The 24,849-nt window shown below is 41.1% G+C and overlaps 1 protein-coding gene across 9 annotated transcripts in view; it reads left to right on the top strand.

Moving 5' to 3' along the window:
- Positions 1–109: 109 nt before the first annotated feature.
- Positions 110–24,849, top strand: part of ST3GAL3 (ST3 beta-galactoside alpha-2,3-sialyltransferase 3) — a 194,393-nt gene continuing 169,653 nt past the window's right edge. For 7 of the 9 annotated variants that reach the window (XM_075039262.1, XM_075039267.1, XM_075039265.1 and 4 more), the window contains exons 1-2: positions 110–253; positions 1,103–1,247. In XM_075039262.1, the coding sequence (XP_074895363.1) occupies positions 1,133–1,247 (115 nt within the window). In that variant the 5' untranslated portion in view covers positions 110–253; positions 1,103–1,132. Of the gene's footprint in view, positions 254–674; positions 693–1,102; positions 1,248–24,849 lie in introns of those variants that run through there. The other 2 variants (XM_075039264.1, XM_075039271.1) reach the window with 2 other exon arrangements.

Below are 24,849 nucleotides of genomic sequence, written 5' to 3' on the forward strand. Positions count from 1 at the left end.
GGCTGCGGGCGCCTCCCGCGATAGGCTGCGGCCGCGGCCCCCCGCACCGCCCCATTGGCCGGCGGCGGCCGCTATGCGGGCGGGTCGGCGGCGCGGCGACCCGCCCCGGCGCCCCATTGGCGGCCGCCGTGCCCCTCAGCTCCGCGGCGGCGGCGGCCGGTCCCGCTGCGCCGCGCCCGGCATGGCGGCGCCCGCAGCCCCGCGCCCGGGGGCCGCAGCCGGCGGCCGAGCGCCCAGGGCCGGCGGCGGCCGGGTGAGGAGGGCCGGAGGGGGCGGGGAGGCGGGGGGGGAGCGGAATCGGGCAGGGCCGGCCCCAGCGGCCGCCGCCGTTTCGGCCAGCGGGGCCCGACGGGGCGGGGAGAGGGGAGCGGAGCCCGGCGAGGCGGGGGCTAGGCGGCGGGGTGCCCGGCCCGCGCCCTGCCGCCAGCCCGGTTAGGTGGCGTGGCGGTGGCGGTGCCGCTGCCCGTTCGAAGTCGGATTCCAGCCGGCCGCTGGCAGCTGTCAGCCGGCGGCGAGCTGCCGTCCCCGCTCGGGCCGGGCGGGCCCCGCTGCCCCGGCGCCGTCCCCGCCTTTAGGGCAGCCCGTCTCCTCAGCGCGGCGTGCCCGGGGCTCCCGCCGGGACCTGCGCTGCCCCCGGGCTCCGGCGCGGGCCCCGCCGTGCGTGGGACACCCGCGGGGAGCCCCTGGGCGCGGTGGGTTTGCTTTGTGGCGCCTCTGGGCTTTGCTGTGCCTGGGGAGGAGCGCGGTGCCCGCCAGGCCTCGCCGGCTGCGCCCGTTCTGGGACTGATTAGCTGAAGCCGGCTGGGGCGGAGGTGCCAGCGGGGAGTTGGGCTGCTGCCCTGCCATAGCGTTGCAGTGCCCTCCTGCCTCTCCGGCATGGCATTTACCCTCGTGCCAATTAAAAAAAAAAGAATAAACAAAAGGCAGCGGCTTAGGGTGGTAGTTCTTATTTCACTCGTGGGTTTGGGTAACTGGTGTGATTTACCTTGTGGAGAGCCTGGTTTTGGAGCTGTGCATTATTGCGTGTGTATGGGATCGCAGGTTTTGGAAGGATGAGTGTCAGAGAAGGTGGCTCCAATCTCAACGTGTTTCTCTTTCTCAGGGCGTGTAGAAGAGCAGATTTAATGTGAAGATGGGACTGTTGGTGTTTATGCGTAAACTGCTGCTAGCCCTCTGCCTCTTTCTGGTACTGGGATTTCTGTACTATTCTGCTTGGAAGTTGCACCTCCTCACATGGGAGGATTCAAGTAAGTATGAGCAACGTGTGACTGTTTCTGGGCTCCCTAAAATGTCTGTCAAATAGTTGTAATAGTACTGAGGTGGTTCTGATTTAGTAGTATTAGAGGGGTATGATTAAGCCCAATCAAATGCTGGAGCTTATAGTATACTTAAGGGGTTGAATTTGTGATTACCTAATGCTCTTTATGGCTTTACTTTTATTACTGGGTAGAAAAGCAAGTTCACGCTCTATAAATCTAGTATTAGAGACTTCAGTTCTTAGAATATTCAGTGTTAGTTTATGATTCCTAATTCTCAAAATAAAGACTTTGTGTGCTGAGGTTTTTGTTCCCTGAACTTTTCTGTACATGTCAAAATATATCTAAGACAAGAGTTTTTTCTCTGGTGGATTTTAATTTCTTTCTATAATCATATTTTCTGGTTATCTCATCATCTTACTTTGTCCTTCAGAAATCCTCATCTTCCGTTTATCTTCCATGTTATTATCTGCCAACTATCTCTCATCTAAAAGGATGTCTCTCAACCTTTTTAAGTCCAAAGAGACATCTGACCTCATTGAATACAATCTGAGGATTGTACTGTGCAGTAGTGCCATAGGAGGTTTTAGTTGCAATGAGATATAAATTAGGCTGAGGTTTGATTGCTCAGTTATTGCTCTTATTTTTGCTTGTGTTGATTGCTTTTTTCCCTTACATGTGAGAATTGTTTATTGAAAATATAAAAACAAGAAAACAATTCTCTTCTCCTCCCCACCCGCCCAAAACACAAGCCAGCCTTCTTTGCAGCTGTTCCATGGGCTGTTTCAGATGTCTCACAGCCGACCGTTGCTCCCTGGATCAGCAGCTGAGAAACAGTGGTCCAGAAGTATTGTTTTTCTGTCTGATAAAAAGCAGTTGGTCAAATTTGATCTTTGCTGTATTGTGTTTCTGCGCATGCTGATGGAGGTTTCTACTGCAATGTTTATTAAACTTAATATTTTTCTACCTCTACATGCTCCGTATCTGTTGTTATATGCTCTAAGAAGTTTTGCTTGGTGACAGATGATGACTTGGATGTAATATTTGCACTGATGCAGTGATTTTGATAGGAGGACTGCTGAAGTGTCTTGTACTTGAACGGGTATTGTAAGACTGAATTTGTAAAAGGAGATGGCTAGTGTCTTTCTGAGCAGGGATCGTTTCTTCAGGTTTGTGCTTCAGAGAGGGAGTAAAAAATCTTGATTGTGACCTTCTTGAAAACTAGCACTTTTGTCGATGAGGTATAGAAAATCCTTCCTGCATGAAAATAAGTATAGAATGTAGTTAAAAGAACAGTTTTGCTGTATCTGCTACCACATGATGATCTGTTATGAAATTATACCACCTGCCACGCTTTACTTCTTTCATACCACCAGAAATAGTGTTGGGACTTCCCAAGGCCTGCAAGAAAACCGTTCAGGCCACAACTTGTATGTGAACTTTGTTAAATGTGGAGGAGAAGCTTTGTGTTTATGTGCCCATATACCAAGGTGCTGCGGTGGGTTCTAAATTTCTTCAGGGTTTGCCTCTTTGGATTTTGTGCCTTTAGTTTTATGTGCCCTTTGTTATTTTACATCACATGTCAGTCCCTGGGGAGTTTTGTGGTAACTGTGCCTTGTGATGCAGTGTTGAAAATCTATATGCAAACATTGTGGATTTCTATAAATGGAACACTTTTACCTGGAAAGATGACTTTAAGTTGTAGCCTAGATAGAGTAATTTCTGTTGAGCATACTGGCAGCTTTTCAGTACCCAGGATGTTCTGACAGGAGCACTGTGAGGTAACGTCACAGACTTTGTTAGTTGTGTGTCTTCTTTTTTCAAATCTTCTGTGTAAAATGTGTTCTTCATTTATTCTTGGAAGTTGCAGTGCTTGCTTGCATTAAGCTTCTTCAACATGTACAAAGCAGTGATGCTAGTTTGAAGGTTTAGCTTACTGATCTTTATCAGTTGTCACAATTGATACAGGCTGTACCATTGTTCCTTTTCTTCTAGACACTTTTATGGATTGTGTCTTCAATGTCAGATGAAGCTCCTTAGTGTAAACAGCAGTCTAGTGTAAGAGGGCAAAATTTTATGTGATTACTTTTGAACACAGTTAAGGTGATACCAGTTTTCAGTTGATCTTCAGAGTTTTGTACATATCAAAAAATGTTTTATTTATCATGTAATTTTACACATGAGGAACTTATGCAGATTTAAAATACAAATTTAAAAGCCCGTATTGGGAAACTTGATATGAAGAGTTAATGTTAAGCTTCTATAAATAAGCGTTTGGAAGTTAACAAATGACAGAATTGAAGTTGCTCATTTAACCATGATTAGGCTTCCTTGAGCATGTGTAATGTGATACAATGTATAATGGTGTTATGCAATTATACTTTCTGTTTTCTGAAGGGGAGCCTTGCTTAGTTCAGTGCACAAGACAGGTGGTGCTTGATAGCTGTTTGTGGTTTTATTTCCTGAATTACAATTCAGTGTGTGACCTTGTAAATCTCCTTAAGATTGATATGATAATGCTGGTGTCCCCAAAGGCAAAACTAAGTTAGATGTGTTAATTTTTGGGGTGCTGAATAATCTAAGATTATTGATTTTATGTGTAAGTTATCTTATTATTTTCTCTTTTCTTGTGACCAGTGTCTTTATTCTGTGTAATAGTGACTCCCTAGCTTCAGTAGTCACATTCACCTTTTCTTTGTTCTGCTCTTTATGCTAGAGGAGGTATGAAACTACGCCGATCCTGACATCTGACACCCTTGCAATCTCTTCAGAGACTGATTTTAGTAAACTTGACACCTGTATTTAATATCAGACACAAATAAATTTGCCATAAAGTATGCTGAAAAAAAACTTGATCTTGTTAATTGCTGCTTGTGTGTTTTGTTCACTTAATGTTTTAGAAAATGCCCATGTATGTTGTTATGGATCAATTTGAATGGTAACTATGTAAGGAATCTAGGCACCCTGAGACTTCAATGTTTGTATATTTACCTGCTAAAGTAAATGAATAAAGTAATTTGTTTATTCGTACTTCTGACACCTTCAAGGAAGGAGGCTAAACTTCTGAATAGACTGAAAGGAAAGGTACACATCAATGTTTCTCTTACCATCTCTATTTAACTTTAAATCTGTCCTCCTTGAGTGATGCCTTAGTTCTCCTTTGAGATTGTTCTCCTTACTGTGTGACTCTACACCTTGCCAAAATACAAAGGAGAATAGGAAAGATTTAATTCTCTAAGGCTTATCTTTCCTATGACAAGAATAGATTGATTTCCGCTAATGTGAACTAATCAAGGTTGAATTAAGTTCAACTGCTTCTTCCATTCAAGACGCACCTCCAATGACTGCTACCCCTTTCTCATCCTTTTAATGAGTATCATGGCTGGCTACTCTTCCCCAAGCCTTGTTTCATGTCGGTGGCAATATGTTGTTAGTTCTCAGAGCAGTAGCAAAGTGCAGAAACGTGGTGTGTAACACTGTGTGAATGCAGGAGGGCCTTTGAGTTCTGGTGATCGTTGGGAGTATATGAGCAGTGTTTAGGACCGAGGTAAGCTTTCCTTTTTTCTTTCCTGATTTCTGTAATGCAGCTTCAGTCTCTGACAATAGTAGTAAGAGATGTACACCGTCCTTGCATGTTCTTCCCAGACAGGCAATAATGACAGATGCCGCAGCCCTCTGGTTAAGAGTGTTGAGTTGCATGGAGGTGTGCTAAGCACGCAGAACTGATAATGTGATGTGGGAGGCAAATAAGGAAATAAATTTGGTATCAGGTTGAGCTGTCCTGTACATTCTAGAAGGACCTTGCAGCAGCAGATAATCATAACTCTGTTCATTGAGTTGTCACGGAATTCTTACATAATAATGGTAGTGATAGGAGCAGGTTTTGAAGGTCTGAGACATGCACTGCAGCCTCTTTCCTAACAACTCCCTGTCATATGTCCCTTCTACTTTCCCTGATGCATTTGGCTCTGAGAAGGAAGGAAGATGTTATCTGTGAAGAAGACAGCACGTGGTAAGGTGCCCCATCACCTTTGAAAAGCACGATGGGAGATGGAGTTTTGCTGACAGTGCCTCTTAGATTTGCTTTATCAGCTTGAAGGAATGCATTTTTACCCATAACTGAAGGACGGAATACAGTCATGTTAAAATTTAATACTGATGTTTGTTACTTAACCTGGTATGTGTATAGCTGATTTTGCAATTTACAAATGAATGTGTTGTAAGGAAGGAATGATTCCATTAAAAAATGTCCTGGCTGTGGAAATATTGGACTCGTTCTCCCAAGGCAGCTTTTTTCTTTTTTTTTTTTCCCTCCCCTCTCAAAGTATTAAAATGTACTTGGGACAAGGACAGTGTGATGCTGTTTTCCTATTCTCTACAGTATTTCTATCTACATTGAATTAATTTAAAGAAATATATACTTCAGGTACTTTTGCCAAAACCTAAGTTAATAGAATTTGTAGCTTGTCAGTTTGAATGTGACTTTTGAAACATCTCCAGGTATGTTCTGTTGAAGTCTCCATAAAGATATCAAGTCACTACTCTGTCATCTGTTGCTCCATGTTATTTTCAACTCTAATTCTGGAAAGGCAGCCAAAGAGATAAAGCTCTGGGAAGAGATTTTCTGAAGGTATTCCAGGACCCTTATCCTTTTTTTTTCTCTTTTTTTTTTTTTTTTAATGTCTGTTTCCATGAGAACTGAGGAGATATAAACAGGCAAAACTGACTCACTTCTGGTTGCAGGTTTTTAGTGTGCTTGCATTTCCATGGAAACAGCAGCAGCAAAAAAGGCTAAATTAATCAAAAGCACTCAAACCTTTATCTTTGATATCAATACTGATTTCTCTCATTTGAAGTGAAATGGTATTTTTGTCAATTCTTGTATTAGGGACTAAAAATGTACTGAAGAAATGGATCTTTTTACAAGGGTTTGGAATGTGCATGCTCTTTCACATGTAGCTAAAGTCTCACAGTATGTGTGATGGTATGTAGTGTGGGTACAACTGTTGTATCTTGAGTTACTGGGGGTGTCATTTGTTCTATGTTAAGGGAGTGGATCTTGCATACACTGACATCTGCCTTCTTTCCATTCTGTTGTTTAATGAAAAACAAATGAAAAGACATTGAGTTGGTGTGTGAGCAACTAGGCCACAGATGGAAACTTGTCCCCTTTGTGGAGAGAGGCATGTAATAGTTTTGTGTTCAGACCCTCATCTCTGGGAGTTACTGTCCTACTTGCCTTTGCCAGAAGGAAATGCAGGAGTGCTCTCGTAAAAAATAACATCTCTGGGCCAGCTCAACTTGGCATTGGGAGCATAAATCTCTGATGAAAGTGGTTTGAGCTAAGCTGGCTGAATTTATGGTTAGGTGGATGAGGGAGCATATCCTTTTTTACTGTAGATTTACAAGGCACTCATGCTCCTGTTGTGAAGGGTGGCAAGCAAATGGTGATGGTAGCCATTGCAGTTGCTCTGTGTCTATCTATGGCCTTAGCCTTGGGGCCGGGGGGCGTTCTTTACAGTAGACTTCATAGCTGTTGCTGCTGCTCCCCAGGCTGAAAAGTCTGTGGGACTTTAACCTTGTGGGTATTAGCTTTTTTAAAAAAATGGATTTGGACAGTATTATGCAGCGGTGTAAGTTTCCTGAAACAGTTGCTTTTTTGCTTTGCAGGAAGAGACTGGGAACAGCCTTGGGATGGGTTATTGTGAATCCACTAATGTTTGAATTGTTAGTAACATCAAGGTTTGTTTCATCTACTCAGCTGTTCTGTAGTCTGTGTTAGTGCTGTACTTACTGCACCAAAATTGAGAACAAATGTTTAGAAAGTTCTCATAACATGGATCCAGATACAGATTTAAGGAGTCTCTGCTACTTTCAGATGCTTTAGGGATTTGAGGATCACAATGATGCTTTTTGAAATGTTAAAAATAGGAGGTAATGTTATGGAGGCAGCAGTGAATACTAGAAACAAAGATGTAAAAATAGGAGTGAAAACAACAGTTGTCTGGTAAAATAAATAACTAACTTTTCTAAGAATTCCCCTATTGGGCTGAAACGTTCCACTTGTGTTCAGCTTGAAACTGAAAACTTTAGGGTACTAACTATGGTGGGTGATTCTCTTATTTGTGCAGAACACAGAAGAATGCATTTAGTGCCCAGAAGTTGTTAACTGCTGTTCAGGTTACTTTGTGCTCCCTGTTAATCTGCCAGAATAAGGAGCACGGCTAGACTTAAACTCCTGCAACTCAGGACATTCAGCTGTGGCAGGATCTTCCACAGCTGTAATTATGCCAGCTACTTTTTGCTTGGCTGGAGACAGATGTGTACGTTCCCGATTCCTCTTGCTCTGGCTGTTGATGCAACCGCACAGGACTGCCTGCCCTTTCCACCAGAGGCAGCTGCCTGTCTGCCACCAGGATAGAAGAGACAGTCTACTCAGCGAATATGAATCAGAACTTTTAAGGTCCATGAAAAAGTGAAAAACAAAATAAATAAAAAAAAATCAGAAGTGCCTCTCTGCCTTTTAGAAGGCAGCACTTCACAAGGTAGGCCAAAGAAATAGGGGAATGAAAGTGCTTCATCTTTTTCTGACCTGTTACTGCGCATTTAGTGAAATACCCAATGTTACTTTACAACCTTGCCATTCTAGGGACCCTGCTGTTGCTCCAGGAATTTCTAGTGCTGCTGTAATGTTAACAGTGCAGGACAAAACTCTGCTGGGGCAACACGAAATCATGCATGACAGAGCCATTTAGGGAGGGAGCAAGCATAATACTGCCTTGTCCCTGGGATTTCTCCAGAGGAGTAAAACTCCCTGGACACTCTTCAGGCTTTAGGAAGCTATAGGGGCAGGTTTAGTGAAAGGCATTAAGAGCATAGCACCCTAAGTACTTCATGGGTCGAGGAGGGGCTGTAATGCTGTACTTGTGTTCATCTTTATTCTGTCTTCATTTTAGCTTTTTCAGCCCTGGGTTACTGTTTTAGTTCTGAGCTAATGTTGACTTTTTAGCAAGATAGAAAAGCAAGTTGCAGGAATACTTCTCCATCCCCCTGCACACAGTTGGGCCTTAGTTTTGCATCCCAAAAGAGTACGGTGCTCTTGCTTCTCTTAACAACAGCAGTTTTGTTGCTGTTTCAGTCCCTGTTCAAGCCTTTGTATTTCCCCCTTTCTCTGTTTGTGCAGCTAGCTGGTGGGTGCAGTTAAGGAACTTGCCCAGTTTAAAACAGAGTGTGGTTTTATTTGTTTCGCTCAGCTGACCTTAACCTGGCTTAGTGTTTCAGTTGCTTCACTTGCTCAACCCTTGTGTGTTTTCACCCTCTTCCCCCCAAGTTTGGGAAGGGTATGTTCCTGTGCCTTTTGATAGGCTGATTGGGATAGTGCTCTTAAGGGGCAGTACTCAGTGTCTCATGTGCAGCTGAAGCTCCGTCCTTCAATACAGTTTTTTAGAGGTCAAAGTCAGCAGCTTTCCATATTCTGGAAGGTATAATGCAGGGAAAGCACTTTACCTCTCTTAGCAATTGCTCTGCAGCTGAGTGCTTTCAGAGGTGAAAGAACTTGCTCATCTCAGCTGACTGAACCCCTTAGCAATGAGTTCAGCTCAAAACAATACCTCCCTGTGAGGGCTGTCTCATCCGCGTTAGTAAGCGGTTCTCTGCCTTTCCTCCATCTTGTCGCTGTACATCCCCGTGGCGTGCAAAGCGCACACACCTCTGACCTGTAGCCATTGCAGCAACGGCTATTGTGCCTTAAGATATTACCAGCCTTAGTGGAAGCTCCAGCCTATCGCTCGTTTGATAGAGTAGATCACACAGACTTTCTCCATCGGCTTTAATACAGGCAGGCTGACTTTGGGCACCTTTTCTGCCCATTTCAGTTCTGCTTCACATCAGTTCTGCTGACGTTGTTGGGGCAATAACTTCTGGCACAAAGGAGGTAATACGTGATTTGTCTCGAGTTGGACAGCTGTTGCTGCTGTGAGCTTCTAACCGTGGCCTTAGTACTGATTCTGACCATGTCTGTCACACTTAGGGATGTTTTGCAGAGATTTTTTTCCTAGATTGTTATGTTCTGCCAGCCTTTTTGGTGCTCTTGTCACTGCAACATCTCATTTTTTCTCATTGCAGTCTGGGTTTACATCACAGTGTCAGGCTGAGGCAATAAAATAGCCACGCCTGGGTATGACTTGCAAGGACAAGTACAATTGGGTCATGAGGTATCGCTCCATATGAATTATGTATCTCTTCTGCACTTCAGAAGGAATGTAATTGTGCACCCAGGCATCAAGCAAAAAGTAATTTGTACTGTGTGTGCATATCTTGAATAGGTGTTTGAACCTGAGATAGCTGATTTCAAGTGGTTACTCCTTTGTGCCACCATGTGATTATATTGCTCTTGTATGCATTGCTTTTTTGAGGAAGTAATAGCATGTGAGGATAGTGCCAAAATTCTAGTCAGGTACAGAAACTACAGGATGTTTCTTCACAAGTTCTTGGTATTTTGAATAACAAACGCCTAGACAATCCAAGATATATATATCTCTGAAGGTCAGAATTTAGCATTTCTTGTTCCGTTCCAAAAAAGAGAAATCAGAATGTGTTAAATTTAGCTATTTCCATTTTTAAGAGGTTATAAACATGTATGTTGCTTCTCTTTTAACTTTTTTCAGATGATGCTAGGATCCCTCCTGCTTTAACTCAGTCCCTGTTGCAGCATGTCGTTTTTCTGCAGCTATTATCCTGTGGCTTTCAGTGTTAGGGACACTGATTAAACGTGAGGTTCATCTGAGCTGTAACAGTGCAGTAAGTATGCCCCTTGATAGCTCCTGGAACAAAAAGAATTATCACAGTGTAAGTGCAGAAAAGTTTAACTGTTATCTTTTCTAGCTACAGTGAGTGTGCATGTTCTGAGGAGTATTTTTGTTCAAAACATTATGTACAGATCTATGTATACTTTAAAAGAAGTAGTGAAAATGAGATGGCACAGAAATCGGTAAAAGCTGAGTTTTCCCCACAGGTAACTGATGGCTTGCTACATATGAAGGCTTACTCTAAAGAAATGTTGACAAAGTTAATAATTTATAAGTGCAATTGGATCTTTTATCTTTGTCAGAAATTAATGAATCTCAGTGTAGCTTTAATACTGCATAAGTATTGCTTTTCAGCTGTGATTGTGTCTAGAGACCCTAATCAAAAAAATGTACTGAGATACATTTCTTAGGATGAAGGGTGATAACTTAAATAGACTTGGGAAGGCAGAGGAAGCTTGAGGCACAGGAAAGTGAAATTATTCTATGTCACACAGCAGCTCAAGGGGAGAGCTATGAATAGAATAAATGTCTCGAGGTTCTTGATCTAGTGTCCAGTTGGCCAAATGAGGCTCACTCTCTTGTAATTACGCATTCTACATCTGCGTCGTTCAGGAGAAGAGTAATATGCTGAAATTGCTTGCTTGGGGCAGAGATCATCTGCTGATAGTTGCAAACCCACAGTATTTCAAAGTGCTTTATTGATAATAATAAAACTGGTGATGGTCTGCATGGGCAGTGCTGGTGGCTTGATGTAGGTACTGTAATTAGGGTATGATGTGGCTAGTGTAAGCTGCTGCTAGAAGTTGCCTAAGATGCATCTGTGGAAGTGCCTTAAGAACGAAGTGTACTACCTGAACAGTTGTGAATGCTGGTTTGGGGTTTTTCAACCTTCAGATTTACCACATCAAAGGCACCGTACTTCATGCTTTCCAGCTGCATTAATACCGCAACTGCCTTTTTCTTTTTAAAGGTGGTATTTTTTTTATAATGGAAAAGTTTAATTTTGCTCTCCATATTCAAACACAGAACTCTCTTTTCTTTAAACTTTTTAAAAAAATTATGTTCAGGCACAGACTAAGCTTCTAGAATTTCTGCTCAAAGGATGAAAAACTGAGCTTTTGAAAAGAGGGGAATAATGGAAGAGTTCAGGCAATTTTAACCATAGCAATCACTAATGGTCTAGGTATAATTAGAAAACTAATTACTGTGAATTTAGCTGCTAAGACTTTTCTGCCTTTTGAGACTTGCCCCACACAATTCTATTGGGTTCCAAATAGAGCATAGGTGGTTCTCCATTATACTGCTACCTTTTTCTGTTCGCACTGTTGTCATAATCTCTGTTTAGAGGTGCCTTATCTGAACATTGGAAAGGCTTTTATTATTTTTAAATATGATTCATTATAACATTAATTTCTATATATTTTAGTTCAGAGCCTTTGTGTTTGGGTCCAGTACTTCATTAGAAGCAGAAGCCTGAGTTAATACAATGTAAAGACTGCAAATTGAATTCTAGTGGAAAAAATGTGTTAATTCTGATTGAATTTTCTAAATTTGCCTCATATTTAAGGATGCTTCAGATGTAGTTTGAATATTTCTAAACTTTTGAAAGATAAGTTTGCACATTGAAAAATAGGCCTTATTTGCATTGCAAAAATACGAGAGCTTCAGTACTGTATAATATATTACTTCTGCTTGCCGTGTATTTTGTTTCCCGCAAAGTTAGTTTTATAATTACAGTATATTGTATTATTTGAGAAATAGTTTGTGCTTCTATGAATAGAGACCATGCTGTTATATGAAGGGACTGCCTTTAGGCTGGTGTTTCCTGACCTTCAAATGCTTTAGGTTTCTTGATGTAGTTAATAAACCTTTTCTTTTTTTGAGAAGAATTAAAATTAGCTCATAAACTAGGACTAAGTACTCTTTATGATGTACTCTCCTATGCAAATTACACTTCCTCCTTCAAAGGATGGATGAAGGACTAGAGAAATCTGCTGTTGTCTAGTGATTTGCTGCTTTTCTGATACAGCCTTGATGCCGATGTGGAATTCCTTCTTGTGATTAAGTCTAAGTATGGCTTCAGAAAATGGCAACTGAGAAGTGAGAGGAGCCATTAGGTGAACAACAAAAAACTTGGTATGGTGAAGCTCACTCATTTCTAGCAAACTTTATAATTGTAGCATTAAAAAGAACTAAGATAAGAATTTTTTCTGCAGACTTTAATGTAATTTCAGGAAGTTAGAGCTACTTTGGTTTTATTTAAGACTTAACAGTGTAGCCAAAAGGTTTAAAAAATACCCTCTTGGGTGTTGTGCAGTAATTGCTAGTTTTGACATAATGCTGCGCTAGTATAAGTGTACCTTGCTCAGCAGTTGTGTATTTGTTTGCGCCTTTCAGGAATGGAATACCCTACAAGTAGCTTTCTTTATCCTTGTCCCTGTTCACAGTGTTAACTAATCTCGTGATGGTTTCTTTCTTCAAGAACCTGTTTACAAACATGTTTGATATCTGTATGATTAATTTTGAATTTTTCCATTGTTTGTCTGGACAAAACCTGTAAGACAATTTACTCTGCAGCCAGCTTAGCTGCTTTTATTGTGGACCAGCTGGATTTGAAGGTTTGTTCACACTTGTGTGAAAGTGTTTAGTAGACTTGTGGTATTTACTGTCGAATCTCTCTCCCTGAGAGCTCTACATAATGTACCTGGGTCTGCTACGGTATCCCTATTACCTCTTCCTGTGTGAGCAGTTCTTTTTTTCTTGTTTTATGCTTGTCTCTTTCTATAAGCATGGATTTTTTTTTTTTTTTTTAAAGGCACATTGTGTCTCATGCTTGAAGAGGTGAAATTTGCATGGGATACTGTGATTCTTTTTTTTTTTTCCTGAGGAATTAATTTTTTTGCTTGGTTCTCTGATCTAATTTTTTTTTTTTTTTAGGTAAACACTTTAATCTTTGTAAAGACTAAATAACATGATAGGGTAGGTAATGTGACATGAATTCTGGACTTGCTGTACTGGAAAAGTTTCTGCTGAGCCCATGGGCTAAGCAGCTCTGCTCCTCTGGCTTGCATTCAGATATGCTGGAAAACTCGTTCGTATGCTGAATTGGACCAGGAAACTGATATAGTGTGAAAACACAGAGGCCTTCTCTTACCTCTCCCTTCAGCCGTTTAGGAAATGTTATTTTTAATCCATACTGGGCAGGCTGACATGCGAAAATACTCTTGCAGCTACGCAGGTGAAGGGTTGAGCTCGAAAGGCTGCGGCTGGTTGAAGCGCTGCGGTTCTGGCAGGTACCGCGTGAGGGCAGCAGCTGTCTTCTGCTCCCCCCCTCACCAGCACTGCCCTGCCACGTCAAAACCTATTGCAAGTTGAATAAATATTATTTAAAAAAAACCCAGCCCACAAACAAAACCCCAAAACAAACCAAAAAGCACAGCGTTCTTCTTTCCTTTGCAGTTACAAAAAGGGGTGAACTTTAGTAAATACTACATTAAAAAAACCTTCGATAGAGTCATTTGGTTTTCGAGTAACTTAATTTGGAGGAACCTTGCTATTCATATCCAGTCCACTACTGTTGCCAGTAGCTATTTTAATAATATGATCAAGTCCCATCTTGTGACGAGTTTCTGGTTTTGCCTCCTGACACTCCTATTCAGAAGGTCTTTTAGTGCCTTATCCTAATAGCTGGGGTTTGGTTGGTTTTTTTTTTTGTCTTTTTTAATTCAGCTGAGATTTTGCATATGCCCAAAGATCCTGGGGAGAGTGGAGACATTACACAGAGATGTAAGGTTTTTAGTACCGTGCTTCTGTTATTGTAGAGGGAAGAAAATCTAGAAAAATCTAAAATGCTTAGGAAACCAGGCTTTGTTACTTCAATTATTTATAGAACAGCTCATTTTATTTACAAGACTTTTGCTGGTTCAAGAGAAAGAAGACAAGTTCTAACTATGTAACCTTATCTCATGGGTTGGTGCTGTGGTGAAAATCTGGATGTTTCTAATCCTGAGATCCTTGCAGACATTAAAGCAGAGGAGAATAAAGAATGAAAGCCGCATTTGATAATATGAATTGCTTTTCACCAGGCAGAATTTATATGGGAACTGAAGACCAAAAAATGCTGAAGTCCTCTGCCAAGTGATGCTGACATGTTTATAATTTTTAAAACAACTACTGCTGTTAATTTTACATACTTTAAAGAGAGAAGCAAAATAAAATTTTGGGGAGACAAGTTTGTTTTAAGAAGCACATCTGTTGTATCTCTCCTTCATGTTTCATGGCAAAATCTGTATGGGTAGGCTCTGCCCCTCCATCACTGGTAGCAGTCTCATTGTAAGAATGGCTGTGTCTGGACAGATCAGAGGTCCAAGTAGCATGGTGTCTTAGAAAACTGTCAGTGGGGTTAGCGTTTACTGTTGTTTCTCCCATCCCACTTTCCAGTCTTCCTGTAATGTGTGACCTTTGATTTCCAGAGATAGATGTGTTGTCTTTTCATGTAATAGTGTCTGCTAAGACTTTCTGACATACGCTTGTCCGACTAATTTTCAAACCTATATATAAGCTTCTGGTACAGTCTTCACATGGTATTGAGCTTCCCAAAATAATGGTGTTGTGTGGAAAAGCATTCCTAAAGCCTAGTTAAAACATAAATGAGTTAAGGTGGGGAAATAATTTAGTTTTTCTAGAAACATTTGGTAAAATTGCCCTAAATGAATGGCACAGTGTTTTACTTGTTTGGTTTTGTGTTGGGTTTTTTGTTTTGTTTTGGTTTGTTGTTTTTTTTAAAGTGATTAAGGAGATAGTGTAGTGAATGTTTAACTCTGGGCAGAAATTATGATGACAGTCTAAGAATTTATGTGGATTCAGAAGAGAATTTGTTATCTATATAGAGGTTGGAAAAGCTAAGAATATCTGACCAAGATTTTAGAAAGCCAGATTTGGAAGGAGAAGGAATCTTACTTCAAGGTATTAAACTTATTTATGTGATTGAAGGGCTTCTTCTAAGGATGCCTCAGATGTGGTTGAATAGAGGCATACTCCTTTCCTGTGAATTTCTGCCCTAATCTTGTAGTGGATGCTCTCAACAGAGGAATTCCTGTGTATTGACATCTGATGATTTTAGGTTCCAAATCTACCCTTTTAGGAAACCTATTCCAAATGGCTGCACTTTTCCAAACGTTTCCTATGTTGTAAGCACCTAAAAGATTAAGTGCACATATTACATTACTTCTTTGAAAGCAACTAATCTTTGTACTTGTCAGGTTCACATGTGCTAACTATTGATACGAGATCAGCTTGAAGATGAAAGTAGATTTATTCTAGTAAAGCAGGGTTAAATTTGGAATTAGGCTTGAGAAATACTTGGAATTAGTCTGTGGTTGATGGTGGTCTCTGTTTCTTATATCATTGTTTTGAAACTCAGAAAAGCTTAATAATACTCTGTCTTCTGGCTCAGGTTGATTCTGAGAAGTAAATTAAGGCTAGTTTGGAGGGACCAATCAGTCAATCCCTTCCTGATTTGCTTTTGTAGCAAATTAAGAAGGTAGTGTTCTTCTGGAGCAGAATCTGTGTCTCCCTCTTTATTCTGGTGTTTAAAACTGAATCCTTTTCACTTCTCTCTCACCTGTGTTTATATTAATATATTTTTTTCTGGGTCCATTTAGCCATTATCATTGCAGGCTTAGTAGTAAAAAGAGCTCTTCTACTAAAGGTAACTGCAGTATACTCTCACATTTGTGTGCACATGCGTGTAACGTGTAAAAAGTGGGAAAAAAACAGTTTTCATCTTGTATTATGTATCCAAATATAGAAATCTAATGGAAAATACACCTCCATTTATTAGTCTTAATGTGCCCCTTACTATCCAACTCTTTCTGGTTTAAAATATCTTTCAAGAATTTTCAGTGTTTTTAAGAAGAGAGCAAGACTTCGCAAAATTATAGGATAACACCAGCTGGAAGGAACGTAAGGAGGTCTCTAGCCCAACCTCCTGGTCAAAGCAGTGTCAGTTATTAGGTGAGACCAGGTCTTTATCCAGTCAGGTTTTGAAAACCTCCAAGAACGGAGACTGCACAACCTCTCTGTACAACCTTTTCCAATGCTTCACTGTCTTCATGGTGAACAGACTTTTCTTTACATTCAGTCCAAACCTCTCTTGTTTCAACTTATGCCCACTGCCTCTCATTGTCCCACCATGCCACACTTCAGGAACCAGGCTCTGTTTTCTTGATAATCTACCTGCAGGTGCTGGAGGGCTTCCCTTTTGTGTCCCCAAAGCTTTGTCTTTTGCAGGCTAAGCAGGCCTCATTCCCTCAGTCTCTCCTCATAGGTCTTGTGTTAGTGCCCTGGTATTTGATCATCTGCACAATCCCTTCTTTGTCTGTAGCCCTCCCTAGAGACCAGGCATGATGCATTAAGACAGAGGGCTCATTGTCGTTTGGAGGGGTTTGTGGTTTTGTTTGTGGTTTTTTTTTCCCTGAACTTTTTAAATGTTTCATGTCAGTTAAATCGTTCCATATACTTTCTGGTATTTCACCTTCTGTTTCAAACACCTCCTTATTGTGTGTTTGTTGCATTGAAGGTGCATGGTACCTGTGTGGGAGCTTGCTGAAGAAATGCTAGATCAGTGAAGGGGCACTTGACATTGAATGTACGATATTGAATGTATTGAATATACAATAGTGATATAGATAATGCTGTTGCTACCACAAAGGCCTTTTGCTTCTCAAGTGACTGCTTTTGGACTGAGCCTCTGTTGAGGGAGTATAGAACAGAGGGATAAGTAGAAAAACAGACTTCAGGCAACAGACACCTTCTCTAGGCAACCTGTTCCATGGTGCTCTAGTAGAGAAATTTTTCCTAATGTCTGGTCTGAACCTCCTGATCTCTAACTTGTAGCCATTGACACTTCCTTCCCCTGAAGGACTCGCAGGATGGTGTAGGCATTGAGTATGTTTTCCGTATGCCTGCTTTTTTTTTTTTCTGTAAATGTGATGTAGGTAGAAAAGGAAGTCCTGAAGGCAGCGTGAGAAGTGGGGTATTCCAAGATAATCAGAGCTCTGTCTTGAAATTCCAGAGCTCAACAGATGAGAAAGTCTGTGAGGAAAAGCAGTGGCTGTTTGTGCAATACTACTAATTTACGCTCTAAGTACTTGACACGCAGCTATTTAGTAAGCTCAGAATAACAAAGAACTATTTGGAAGAGGGTGGCTGTTACAGACTGCTGTGTAATCAGATGTCAAGGTCTGGTGTGAAGATGATGGTTGCAAGGGCGGCCATGCATGTGGTAATTGGTTCCCTCTGGAGAACACACTGCTGTTGAAAATAGCTGGATTGGGTGCGAACACTGCTGCGTTTGAACTACTGCTGCTGCTGCCATCTATTAATGATAGGCATGTCTGGGTTGTGACTAAAAATGTGGAGTTATTTGGAGTGTTGAACACAGGTTTGATCTTCACTGAAGTGATGACAAATTTGGGTTTGCAACTAGTTCCAAGGGGAGTTGGGTGACTGCAATGTGTTGCATCCAAAGGAGTAGTGCCCTTAATGTCTCCCTTGTGTACTTGTGTTTGTTTTTTCTAATCCTTTTGAGCATTTGTATTGCTTATTCTGTCATGTTTCAACTTTCTGGACTTATTTCTTCAACTCCTTGTAGTTCTGCAGTTTCTGGTATAGTTCAGATGTTATTTTCCAAACTATTTTTGAGGTAGTTTATTTTTCTTAGTCAGGCATCTACACTTAGCCATTTAAATCTCTTCCGTGAATTGCTTCATTGATTCAAACCTCTCTGTGGTATAGGAACATTTGAGGTACTCCCTTAGTTGTGCAATAAGATGCGTGCTGGTGGTGACCATAGTCCGGTACATTGCCAATTAATCTACCTTTTGAGTCCTTTTAGCCATTGCACGCAATTGTCTGTTCTGTCTGCAGTAACTACACCAACAGTGGTGGTTGTCTCTTTTTCATAGCAGTTCCACTTGTTGTCTTTCAAAGGTGAGATTTCCAAAGCATGCAAGCTAATAATCAATGACAAATACCATAATATCTTTTCTTTCAGTAAGGTTGAGAAGTGAGTATATTCTTCTTCTAAGCTATTTTCTCTTAAAATAACTTTTATCAGTTACTCACAGCATGTGCCAGTGTAGACTTTATAAACATTTTAATTAAAAAACATTATTTGTGGTATTTCCTTTGTCCATGTCCAGTGGGAGCCTTTGGGATGAATGTTTCCAGAAGGCTTCATTTTTCACCGATGGCTGGGTGGTTCCCTTCCTACATCCTGTAGAGTGTGAAGCCTCTTCTCTGGAATGTCTGTCTCGTCCCATAAAATGTTTGGGGAAAATGCGGTTATATGCTATCACGAGGGGTATAAATCCCCTGCAATTGCATATTGGATGCTGTACTCTCAGACAGGATTATAAACATATATATTAGAAGTTTCATCTTGAAGATAGGAGCAAATTCAAGTTAATTTTTAATTTGTCTTTTCCCCCATGTTGTTTCCCCATCAAGGCAAATGGTTTTGGCTTCTGATAAAGGATAGGCTTGAAAGTTTCTCTACTTTCTAGATGAATGCTGGGCAATTGTACTGAGGAAGAAGTTACGTTGCTGTGATTGTAACCATCTTGGGACTTGGGCTGTATTGAAAAATAACGTGTCTTCTGCTATAAGGCAGAAACCTCCTTATTGCTATCCTGATGTTAAAAATGGATGAAACTTAATTTTAATTTTTTTTTTAAAGCACTAACAGCAGAAAGATGTGAGAATAGCAGTCTGAACAGTCAATCTGTAGGTAAGGAAGGGACGGTGTTAAGTTCCAAAATATGTATTTAAGTTTTAAAAACCCCTACTATTTATTTCTAACTGCTAAATTTTACTTATTTTTGTATTTGTTATGTATCTCAGTGCCATTATCTTGCATTTTTGTACTCCTGACACCGTTTTTTAGCCTGCCTACCTCACTGGCATTAAAAACCAAACTGGCAGTTTCCTGTTGTATAATTGTTTAGTTACTTTCTAAGATATTTGAGTAAATATTTAATTTGTAAGCTGATTTTCCTGTGGTTTTTTAGTGTAGATTAATGTACTTCATTTCTAGTACTGTTCATTTTCTTGATTATCTGATCTTAAATATTGCTACTTATTTTAGAAGCTGTATTTTTTAACAATGGCCACTCAAAATGTTTTCCTTCATAGGAAATTGTAGAAAATAGCCTTGGAAAGAACTGCAGGAGGTCTTTCTCTGGGCCTTTAGAAACAATATTTTTAACATCACTTTATGCCAACATATGTCAGAAGTACTCTATAAAATCTAATGATGGAAACTTGGACAATCTATCCCAGTGCTTAATTATGCTTCCCTGTAGAGAGATTTTTTCCTGATGTCTACTCTAAATCACTTTGGCCACAATGAAGTCAATTGCAAACTTTCTGACCCTCACCTTCCCCCCCCCACCCCCCCCACCCCCCCCCAAGATGTGTTTATGTATTTTAGGTTAGTTGATAGGCTTCTTTCAGGCTTATTTTCTTCAGATTTGGGATTTTTAATCTTTCTAGTGGAGAAATTTTTTTGGAATCTGATCATTCTTACTTCTAAAGACACTACAACACTACTCCAGAATATATTTCTTTGGAGGCTCTATATGTATGAGTGGAGTAGAAAAATGTGGCTTGCAGTTATGTTCTAATTCATGCTTTTCAGTGCAAAGACATTGGGGTTTCAGTATCACGGTGCTGATTCAGATCAGCTTGCCATTCACTATAACTCATTATAACACCATTATGTCCACTTGGAAGTACTGTGTTCCCTTGCCAAGATTCAAATATTTGTATACCTGCTGTATACTTGGATGTCTTGTTGCTGTTGCTCTGGAACATATAAAAATGTCCTTCTGAGTCTGCCCTGATGGAAAGACATGAAACCATCTTTGAAGCTTAAAAGTTGTGTCCTTTGGTCAAGGGCAATTGACTGCTGTCTCCCATCTCTTCAGAAAAAGACACTGAACTGGGTGGAAGTGTCTTGTTGGCAATATCATTATGGACACCATGTTTCGTTGGGTTTCTTTCAGTTTCAAGCTCTGTAGATGTTTTCTGTCATGTGTATCCCTGCCCTGATATGCTTTCTAGCTCAAGCAGTATAGGGTTCTTTTCTAATGCAAGTTGTACAACTTTTTTTCTTCTCTCTTCTCTTCTCTTCTCTTCTCTTCTCTTCTCTTCTCTTCTCTTCTCTTCTCTTCTCTTCTCTTCTCTTCTCTTCTCTTCTCTGAAGGATTTATATATTCTATTTTTATGTTTTTCTCAAGACAGGTGGTGTGTAGTTCTGGATTATACTTCAGTGTATTCTTTCACAGTTCAATTTTGGGACAGCAATCTTAACCACATAATCTAGTTAGAGCATTCCTTACTCTTATGTCTTTCTTCCTTGCTGTTTGTTCATACAAGCATTCTGTGATGAATACGCCTGTGCTTCAAATCAAGCTTAGGAGCATTTTTTGCCCTATACTGCTCATATAGTCTGTGCTTATCTTCCCTCCCCTTGCTTGCCATGTGATGTGAGTAGAACAGTATGTACACCCAGTTCCTGAATTTCTCTGCTGGTAAAAATCATCAGCTAGACACTCTGAGGGCGGTGTTTCCTGAAGTTCGTGGCTTGTGCTGAAGCTTCACAGTGACCCTCTGTGAACCAGTCTGGAAACTTCATCCCAAGGAGAAGCTAAGGGACTGCCTGCCTGACCTCCCCGTTTCTGCTCTTGCTGTGCTATACCTGCAATGCAATGGTCCTTCTTCCAGCACAGGGATGGTGAGTGGTCATAGGATATCAGAATTAGAGGAGTCTGCCTGTGTTGTTACCCCTGGGGCCATTTGCAGATGGGATGTAGCCTTCCAGTTGCTTTTTGAAGAACCTTCTGATAGAATATTTGGATTTCTTTATGATGTGTGGCAGTTGGATGATGCACTGATTTTAAAATCTAAAAGCCGCTTTGGACTTTACAGAAATGATCCAGAAAATATTACTGTGCTGTTGACTGGCTCTGGTCTTCTTTAGAGGATAGTCTTCAATTTTTTTTAAATTTTTTGAATATTTAAAATTATTTTTAAGTCTAAACTATCTGTCATTTTCCAATCACAGAAAAAGGTCTTTTTTTTCTTCTGGGAAAAGAAATAGATGAACATCATAACCAACCCAACACCTGACTGTAGTGGGAAGAAACCAACAAACGTGGAACATCTTTACAGGAAGCTAGCTAGTTCATGAATAAAGCTTGGTAGGCGTTCTTGATGCATCGAGTGTTCCTGATGGTCAGGGCTGGGCTTCATCTTATGCTATGCTGCTTTGTAACAGTAGAGGGTACTGTTGGTGTAAGATACAAAGTGAGGGTTTTTTTCGTAGGGAGCTTGGATTTTTTTTTCTCTTAATATTTTGGTCATTTGAAACTGTTGACATGTTATTACGCAGTCATCTTTGGGTTGCCGCCTCATGTTCGTCCCATCCATTTATGGATTTACTAAGTAGTTTTGTGGACAACCCCCTAATTAAGTATGAATGTTTTCTTGTTATTGTTTCTGTAAAAAAAAAAAGTGCTTCAAAGATGTGTCTTCTGATACACCTTTTTTTCCTTCAGTGTTGTGGAAAGACTGTTCCTTCTTTGTTCTAGGGACAGCTTTCCAGAGAGTTTTTCTTCTGGAGATAAAGTGTGAAAAAGAACAGTAATGGTTTGGGGACAAAGTTGCAATTATTCCATCTCTTTTGTTGGACAGCCTTACAACAATCTCTCCTCTGTTTTAGTTACTGTATTCTTACATAGTCTCTGGCTGCTGTACACCAGAGTTGTGTTTTATTTGAATGTTGACAGGTGTGCTGCTTTTAAGGAATGTTAGTGTTTTGCCAGGGATCATGTCAGTTCTGTAGAAATGACCTGAGCTTTCCAAATCTAAGTTTCTGAGGGTATAGTTACATGGTATGTTGATTTTGGTGGCAAATCTCCTGTAAGTAACTGCGTAGTAGCATTTTTAAGGAGTATTTTTGGTGGTTTTTGTCCCATACTTTTTCAGTGATCCAGTTTATGACCACCTCCCACCCTGTGAGCAGTTGTCTTGGCACAGCTGTGCTGGGGGAGTTGCAGTGGTGTGCTGGGACACACAGGGTGTGAAAATTTCCTTAATTTTGCTTTGCTGCCAAAGTACTGTGTAAGTACACCTTCAGGTTGGTGTTAATTTGGGGTTGGAATTGGTAATCCTGATGGGAGTGAGACACTTTCAGTTTGGTCACTGCCGTATTCTAAGTACTTTGCGAGTAAAGTTTTCCACCTGGCAAACTGATTTAAGCCATAATGTCAGAAAAGACCCTCATAGGTACAAGATACAGTAGATACAATAGCAAAGTCATTGAAACCCCAAGTTCTTCAGCTGCTGCGTCTACGTTTCATTATGGTTTGTCCACATGGATAATTTTACTGGTACTACAGTGTGATTTCATTGGGAGAAGACCTTATGTAGACAAGCTTGAAAGAAATTTATTCATAGGCCCCCGATAACTGTTTCCCCAATCTGCCTTCATTCTTCTGCATGTTTCTAGGATGGTAGGGTAGCTTTTAGTGATGGAGTCAGTTTGGAGCAGAAAACAGAAGAGAGATGTCTGGTAGGGGTTGAGCTAAGATGGAGGGGAGTGTATAGAAAGGTGTTGGTGTGCTTTTGGGCTTTGGCTACAGGAAACATGGCTAGCAGTGGTTATAAATGTGTTTTGAAACCACTTATATTCATTTGAGCTTCAGCCCTAACCTTTGTTTCTACTGCTTACATTGAGCCAGCTTTTTCTGTTCCACTGCATGGCAAACAATGCTAACCTATTCTAAAACAGCAGAAGACCAAAAGGGAAAGGCATTTTGCCAGTTTGACCTTGTGATGACTCAGAGGAAGAGACATGGGGGAATGGGTTCAGGGGCTGTTTGGGGCTGTGTTATGAAGCCTTGCCTTCTGTGGCAACGCTGTTTAAATTTTCACTAGCAGAATGTGCGGCATTAATAATCCATCTGCTTGAAATCTTCTGATGGGTGAAATTTGATGGGGAAAGTTGTCAGTGCAGGACACTTCAGTCATGCTGGGTATATTGAACAACTGCAGAGAAGGTGCCTGGATCCTGCGAGCCAGCTCGGAAAATGCCTGGCCAGAACACTCCAGTTTGCACGCTGTTGTATTTAAGTGGCTGCTCTTCTTGTGAGAGCCAGTAGTAAAGAACAGTTTATTATGGGTAATAGTCATGACCTCAACAGGATCATTCTTGGATTTTTACTCCTGGACTCAAATATTAGCCATAAGAATACATTTCATTATCCTGGGAAGGAAATTCTTTGTAAGTGAACCCTAACCTTATAGTTATTAGATTTATCCCGTGCTCAACTCAGGATAAATTCAGTTCTCGCTTTGAAATGCGTTAAGACATTTTGCCTGGCATAGCAATACCGGCAGACTGGAATGTTTGTCTTTTTTGCAGCTGACTCCTCTGCATTTAATTCGTTCTGAATCAGTCTAACATGAGGGGAAGCACTTGCACTAAAACCCTGAGAGTAATGCTGATTTAGAACAAAGGTGTTTCACAGAATCACAAAATAGTTGAGACTAGAAGGCACCTCTGGAGATCTTATTCATCCTCATAGTACAATTGGGTTTTTTCTTATGTTTAAATAGAATTTCCTGCTTTTCAGTTTGTTCCTATTGCCTCTTGTCCTTTCCCTAGGCACCTCTGAGAAGAGTCGATCTCTGCCTTCTTTATTCCTTTCCATCAGGTTATATTACTAAGATCCTCCTGAGCCTTCTCAGCTCAAGGCTAAACAATCCCAGCTCGCTCAGCCTCTCATGGCAGATGCTCCAATCCTTTAATCATCTTAGTTTGCTGGACTTGCTCCAACATGTCTCTCTTGTAGCAGGGAGCCCAGCACTGGACCCAGCCCTCCAGCAGTGCCTCCCCAGTGCTGGGCAGAGATGAAGGATCCCCTCCATCGCCCTGATGGCAGCCCTCTGCCTAATGCAGCCCGCGATGCTGTTGGCCACCTTTGCTGTGAGGGCATATTACTGACACAGTTCAGTTGCTCTACCAGGACTCCTAGGTCCTTCTCTGCAAAGCTGTTTTCCAGTAGTTTGGCACCCAGCCTGTACGGCATAAAGTTATTCCTTCCCAGGAGCAGGACTTTGCATTTCCCTTTGCTGAACTTCATGAGATCTGTCTGCCCATTTCTCCAGGCCTTTTCCATATATTTTGTCAGCAGAAGGCCCACATTTTCCCTAGTCTTCCTTTTGCTGCTAAATTACCTGTAGAAGCACTTCTTGTGGCCTTTCATATTCCTCACCACTTTCAAGTCCAGGCAGGCTTTGACCTTCCTAAGCCTGTTTTTCCATGCTAGGACAGTGTCTTTATATTCATTCTAGCTCACCTGACCCTGCTCCCACCTCTTGTATGCTTTCTTTTTATGTTTAAGTTTTGTTACAAGGTCCTTGTTCATCCATGCAGGTCTCCTGGTGCCTTTGCTTAATTTCCTGCACGTTGGGCTGGATGATTCTTGAGCTTGGAGGAGGTTATCTTTCAAAATCAACCAACTCTCCTGCACCTGTCTTCTCTCTAGGCCCATACCCTATAGGTTTCTCTGAAGCAGGTCCCTGAAAAGGCTAAATTCTGCTCTCCTGAAGCCTGGACTTATGATCCTGCAATTTGCCTTGTTTCCTTTGCCTTGGTTGTGACTTAAGGCTTGGTTCTGTGACTTCCCTGGCTTAAGCATCAGTAGTCCTAATACCTA

The sequence above is a fragment of the Buteo buteo genome, chromosome 10 (genome assembly GCF_964188355.1).
Source record: "Buteo buteo chromosome 10, bButBut1.hap1.1, whole genome shotgun sequence".
NCBI classification, from domain to species: domain Eukaryota; kingdom Metazoa; phylum Chordata; class Aves; order Accipitriformes; family Accipitridae; genus Buteo; species Buteo buteo.